General features: G+C 39.4%; 1 protein-coding gene across 1 annotated transcript in view; it reads right to left on the bottom strand.

Moving 5' to 3' along the window:
• The window catches only part of EML6 (EMAP like 6), a 486,366-nt gene that overhangs the window by 57,391 nt on the left and 421,893 nt on the right, over positions 1-7,082 (bottom strand). Inside the window, exon 25 of the mRNA XM_007937992.2 lies at positions 4,869-5,045. Coding sequence (XP_007936183.1) covers positions 4,869-5,045 — 177 coding nt within the window. The remainder of the gene's footprint in view (positions 1-4,868; positions 5,046-7,082) is intronic.

Below are 7,082 nucleotides of genomic sequence, written 5' to 3'. Positions count from 1 at the left end.
TTCGTTCTGCTGTGCATGGGGTCGCTATGAGTCGGAAACGACTCGACGGCACTTAACAACAACAACAACATGAAAAAGGACAGCTCAATATTTAGTCTTGGAAAGAAGGGGGAATTTAATAGATAGAACATATTTCAACTATCAAAGGCATCTGAAGACAATAAATAAATGTTAAGCACTAATTCTGTGTCCACACTCGGCTAGGTATTGCTGTGGATACAAAGCATGTTTAAGATTCAGATCCATTCCTTGAAAAGGTATAGAAATGGACATCTTACAGAATGTTTATTGTAAGTTTGCAAGTTTTATTTTGTAGTAAATGAAACAAATAAAAAATAATAGGGGAAAAAAAGAAAGGAATGGACTGTTGATATACACAACAACATAGATGAATCTCAGAAACCATATCTGAGTGAAAGAAGCCAAACACAAAAGAATACCTACCACATGATTCCATTTATATAAAGTTTTGGAATAGGTAAAAATATAGGAACTACTTACCACCTGACCATGGAGTAGGTGTGGGGATTGACCTAGAAGGGGCCAGAGGTACTTCCTGAGGGGATGATAAGGTTCTATATCTTGATAGGCGTTGTGGTTACACAGGTATATACTTGTCAAAGCTCATCAAACATAACACTTAAAATTTGTGCAAATTACTGTAGGTAAGTTTTATTTTAAAAAGGCTATAAACAAATGTCAGACTCTAGATAATGACATGCATATTGAAACATTTAGGGTTAAGTATCATGACGTCTGGTTCTGGGGTAGAATTTTTGTCTTCGACACAGGAAATGCAGGTTCAATTTCTAGCCACTGCATCTCATGGGTAGCCACCACCCATTTGCCAGTGGAGGCTTGCATGTTGTGTTGTTATGAAGCTGAACAGGTTTCTGCAGCGCTTTCAGACTAAGAATAGGAAGAAAGATCTGGCAGTCTACTTCCAAAATTAACTACTGAAAAACCCATGGATCACAACAGTCTGATTCCATTGCACATAGTCTTGTGATGAGTCAGGGGCTGATTCAATGGCAGCTAATAATAACAAAATACTGATGTCTATAATTTTTTGAATTAAGGACTTTAGGTGGTTGGTTACTAGGAGTTTACTGGATCACTCTTTCACTTTCTCTGTATGCTTGAAAATTTTCATAATAGAATGTTGAAAAAAGTCTTACATAGAAATTACATGTGTTCAACATAAATCACAGAGCTACTTGGGTTGAGGCCCACAGCCCTCCACTCGGCCCCTGTCTTGCTTCCTGGGGTGGCTCCTGAGGCTCCTGGAACTCTGGGAGTCTAAGGAACACAGCTTAAAATTCCTGGTGAGCTGGGGATGTGGATATAAATTCCCAGAACCAATAATAAGATTGGCACAAGGGCAAGATGCAATAGTACTAGGGAGGTTTCATCTCTACAGAAGTAGAGTGCCCCATCTTCCTTCCGAGGCGTGGCTGGTGGGTTTGAACTGCCAGCTTTCTGGTTAGCAGTCAAATGCCTTAGGCACTATGCCACCAGAGTTCCCAAATACCTGTAGAAACCTCCATTTACTAAAATCAGTGTGTCACTAGCATCTTGATTTGTCCTAACAATTACTACTTAAAAAAAAAAAAAAAAAAAGCAGAGGCAGCAGCAAGGAAAACTGTTCCTTTAAAATTGAAAAATAGGAAAGGCTGGTAAGTTAAGTGAAGGTTAAGTGACAGATCATTGGGGAAGGTCACCAGGCTGCCTTGGAATTTGGGGTGGTCAATGAAAGGAAAATTGGACATAATCAGATATATGTCTTAAGAAAAGACATATCTGAAGAAGGAAAGAGGAAGGCATCTAAAGAAACCAGAGAGGCTGCAGAGGAAACTGGTATGTCCAGGTTGTAACTATACTTGTTCAAATGACAGAAGAAGGAGTGAATAACCAGGCATAAATACAAAAATCTTGCCCAGACTTGTAAGTACAGTTTCAGGAGTGTTAAATGAAAAAACCAAGACCACTGAAAAGGATTTTAAAGATATATTTGGGGCTAGAAAAGAAATAGAGAAAAGTTAGGAACACTTCTTAAATCAGATGGTATAATAGGAACAGAAAGCAGATTATTTATATCCTTTATTGAAGAGAATGTTCTTTACACTGGAAAAGGACAGAACCGAGCTCATTTACTTGAGTTCAGGTGCCTTCATATGTGACCACAGAGATAATGTCAGTAATAGCGGAAGGGTTTACAAAGGGGGAAGAAATGGCATTAAACACACCAATGCTCTTATATGCAAAAGGGAAAAGAAGTAGACTCTGGTAAATATTGATTCATGAGTTGATGCAATCCCTGGAAATTTCCAGGATGAATTATTACACAAAAGGTTGATAAGCACTTAGAAAAGAACATAGTGATTACTAGGTGGCTATAGGGGTTCATTGTGGACTAACTTATCTTTTTATGGTCGATTTAGTGGAAGTAAAGATTAGGGATGCCAGAAACACAATCAATTGGCTCTTAGTGAGAAATCTGCCAAGTCTTTAATGATATCTTGTTAGACTAGAGACAGAAATACAAGCTTCATGATAACATAACTAAAAAATTCACTACCGTTAAGTCAGATCTGACTCATAGCGACCCCTCCTTGGGTTTCCAAGGCATTATCTCTATGGAAGTAGAGTGCCCAATCTCTTCCTTCCAAATCATGATATTACAGTCAAATAGATTTAAATTTTACTTATTGAAAAATTTCAACTAAATGTGTAGATAAATAAATGGAATGTCAAATTAAATCACAATTCCTGGGGGTGGCTTTTGATTGTTCTAATCTTTTCTCTTTTTTTTCTTTCAGTGATTTAGAACTCAGTGGATGACATGATGTTGAAAGAGGGAGTAAATAAATATTTTGAAAGGGTGTTTTAAAAATATCGTCAGGATAGAATAATGAGATTAAATAAACAATATACAATTTATTTGTTGTTGTTATGCACCGTGGATCAGACCTGACTCATTGCGACGCTCCTTGGGTTTCCGAAGCGGTATCACTACAGAAGTAGATTACCCAACCTTCCTTCCAAGGAGTGGCTGGTGTGTTTCAACCACCAGCCTTCTGGTTAGTAGTCAAGTACCTTAGGCACTACGCTAGTACAAATATAAAGTCCTGCACTCAGATACTAGAAAATCAATTGCGTATGTATAGTATGGGGTTATAACCTGATCATTTTTGAAACAATATTTATGATTCAATTGTGTAATGCGGCAGCCAAAAGTTGATGCAATTTTAGTTTGATTTTATACAAATGTAAAGTCAAAAACAGTTCCATTGTAAACTGAGCTGGTCAGATTACATCTGAAGCACTAAATTCAGTTTGAGATGAGACAGTTTAAGATGGAATTGATAAAAGGGAGGGAAAAGGGGCCAGTCGGTAAAGAATCAGGAAACCACAGCATGTGGGAAATGGCTGAAGGAACTGGAGATGTTTAGGCTGGAGAAAATGAGACTTTGGGGAGTCAAATAGGATCTTCCTCTTTATGTAAGGCTGTTATAAGACTGGAATCATTCAATGATGGTTCAGAAGGCAGAACCATGGCTGAAGAGAAGAGACTTCAACTCAGTAAGGAGAAAAAAAGTTGACCAATTAGAGCCAGTAATTGGACCAGGCTGCTTTGTGAGGTAGTTGTTGTTGTTGTTATTTGCCGTCGAGTCGGCCCCGACTCATAGCGACCCCTCCTTGGGTTTCCGAGGCAGTTATCACTATGGAAGTAGGAATGCCCAACCTTCCTTCCGAGGAGTGGCTGGTGGGTTTGAACCGCCAGCCTCCTGGTTAGCAGTCAAGTGCCTTAGGCACTATGCTACCAGAGCTCCTTTGTGAGGTAGTACGGTGTAGTAAATTTCTTAGTGTGGCTTTTCTAGCCATAAGTCTTTGTAAACTCCATGGTAGAATTTACTGTGAGCAAATGAGGAGCTCTTGATTGTAAAAGTTATCCACCTGGGGGATTTCTGTTGGGCGTGGCACTAAACAATGTTCTGGGAGGTTCCCACATCCTCAGGTGCTTAGAATTCTGTTATGATTGATTAGTTTGGCCACCCGGCCAGGCTCAAAAAGAGGCCTCCTAGAGGCAGAAGAAGTCTATCTCGGACTGCTGGCTGAGGAAGACATGCTGCTGAAAGAGACACGCGCTCCTGAAAGAGACCCGTGCTGCTGAGAAAGAGATGCAAGAGACACACGTTGCTGAGTGAGACACCGAGGGACACGCACTGTTGGGGGAGAGACTGTGAGAGACTGTTAGGAGAGAGACTGTGGGCTGGGAGAGAGACTGAGCATTTTTCCTGAACTTGAATTGTAGCCTGGTGCTTCTCTAATAAACCTTATAATCTAAGTTCTGTGTGGCCACACAGCGAATTATTGAACCCAGGAGAGAGGTGGTGGGTGTTTTGGGAGGAACGTTTGGTGAAAGGGCTGGAGGGAGGCAGCATATCTGGCCTTGCAGGAATAGGCCTTGGGTTACTGATGGTGATCCTGTCTTCCTCTTGTGGGGTTAGAGGAGGTCAGGAGATGTGGCCTCCTTGCCTTTTTTGCAGGTAGTAAGTTCCTCATCTCTGGAAGTATGCTAGCACTGGTCTGAGAAGGTGCAACAAGGTTCTTTACAGTTTGTGAGATATTGGATTAGATGACTGCTAAAGGCCCTTCAAGGAGGAATTCTATGCCATGAGCATCTGACTCAAATTAGTAAACATAATGTCAGGGAGGTTTTTATAAAGCACAAATAACATTGGTACATATATACCATTGTGGATTGCTTATACCTTCAAAATTTAAAAATTCACTTAGATATAATTGATAGATTTGGGGTTATTAGTGAGACTGAGCAAGTATATACAGTCAACTTGCAACATTACCTTGACAGGATATGCAAACAGCTTAACAAAACCAAAATCATCTCCAGTGGCTAAGAGGGAACAGTCTTTGGTGAGACTGGCAGCATTCACATCGGTCACATCACTAGGTGCTGGCCAGATTCCCTCACAGGTAGGGCCCAGGACACAGGTCCATGTGTCCCACTCTATCTTCTCAATCTTAAAAAGAAGGAAAGAAAATTAACATATTATTTTCTGTAATCTAGAGAAGTTTTCTTTTGGTTGTTGTTTATTTTACAAGAAACTATTTGAGGCTGAGTAGTTATCAATAATGATTTTTCCAACATGAAGTATTTGTGTTCTATGCTGATGTGCACAACTTCTAAGTTGCATATTTAAAATGGTATTTGAATTGTCTTAATAAACCAACACAGTAGTCAAGTATCCAGATATTTTTTTCTAGATAAAATGAGCATTTTGGAGTTGTGGAAATCTGACAATAGTAAAATTGTAAACAAAACAAAACCATAAGGGTTTTTCAACCTGGGCACTATCGACATTTTGGGCTGGAAAATTCTTTGTCATGCAGGGCTGTCCTGGGCACTGTAAAATGGTTAGCACAAACCCAGGTCTGTACCCACTGGATGCCAGCAGCATCCCCTCAAAGTTATCCCCAGACACTGCCAAATGTCCCTCAGGGGCTAAGTTACCCTCACTTGTGAACCACTGAGCTAGATTGATCAGTGGGGATGGTCATTTAGCACACTATTTAAAACAGTTGTAAGACATAGGTTTTTTGTTTTTGTTTTTTGTTTTTAAAGTATTGCTTCTTTGGAGGAAAGTGTAATAAGACTGCAGCTAGTTTAAGATCCTTATGCTTTCGAGATAATATCTTAAAAATTTGAAGAGCTGTTCCTATTGTACTGCCATGAATATACATTTTATCCTTTTAAAACTGATACTTTTTGAAATTCATAGAGAGAAGATTTACAATTTGAATAGGTTAAATCCACATAAAATTGAAGCCATTTTTTCTTCTTTTGCAACAGCAATAATAACAGGAACAAAACAAAACAACACTGTGCATCAGGCTTTCCTGGGGTATTTTATTTTCACTCAAGATCTGCTAGTATATCTTAGCATTACAGTTTTTGTAGATGTGTACTTGAAAAGACTGTTTAAAACAAGTATTTTAAAAAATATTAGAGAAATGTAGCTAAAAGTAAAGCCCCGACTACCCTTTTTGGATTTGGAAACTGCTTTGCACATTGTTAATACACTCTGCCTCCATTTTTGTTGTTTTCTGCTGCTTTTGCTCCTTAGAAGAGAAATTACAAAATAATGGTGCAGCAGGCAGAATTTCAGTCACAATGTGCTGAGGAGCTATACATTTTTCAGTCACTCAAATTTCCCCTCATTTAACATTCTGCGTTTCTTTTGGATACACACGTGGCTGGAACCAAAAGGCTATGACTGGTCCCACGGGACTTGGGATGCAAGGCCACAGCCTGAATGACTTGAGGTGGTTTCCCTAGTAACCACCTCAGTTTTCTGCTGTGGAAGTGAAGTCACCCCAAGTCCTAAACTGACTTCCACATGAGGAGAAACAGAGAAACTTCTGCTGATTGTAGAAGCAGGCTTTTCAGCCACTGATTCCTTTCTAGTTTCCACATTCCATTTCTGAAACCCTTTTTGTCCATGTCCAATACCACCTCTCCAGGGCAGGAAAAAGGGGTGGGCTGGTATCATTCAACCTGCAGTTAGAATACACTTAACCACATCTGGACACCATTCCCTCCAGAGGAAGTGAATGTCTGGCTTGTTAGAAGCCATGAAAATTGCATTGAAAATGGAGCATTAGTACTACGCGACACTAAAGAATAATATAGAATCTGTGAAATGTCACATAACATGGATGAATTTGGAGGACATTATGCTGAGTGAAATAAGTAAATCACAGAAGGACAAATACTGTATTACTCCACTATTGTGAAAAGTCAAGGAAAGGTTTATATATGGAAGAAAACCTTCTTTGCTGGTTACCAGGGATGGGAATGGAGTGGAGGGAACACTGCTAGATAGGTAGAGACAAACATTGATTTGGGTGAAAAGAAAGGCAATATACTAAAAGTGAGTGACACTAAGGCAAAGGAAGACACAGAGAGGTGCACAAGAGTTACAGAGGATAAATATAAACTCTTTTACACATACAATACTGTGTTATCAGTGATAGCAAACATTAATCTATGGGTAAAT

Source organism: Orycteropus afer, unplaced genomic scaffold (assembly GCF_000298275.1).
Source record: "Orycteropus afer afer isolate SDZICR_OR568_19922 unplaced genomic scaffold, OryAfe1.0 scaffold00046, whole genome shotgun sequence".
Classification (NCBI taxonomy): Eukaryota; Metazoa; Chordata; class Mammalia; order Tubulidentata; family Orycteropodidae; genus Orycteropus; species Orycteropus afer.
Note: the sequence above shows the minus strand (reverse complement) of the source record. Positions and strands in the feature narration are given on the sequence as shown.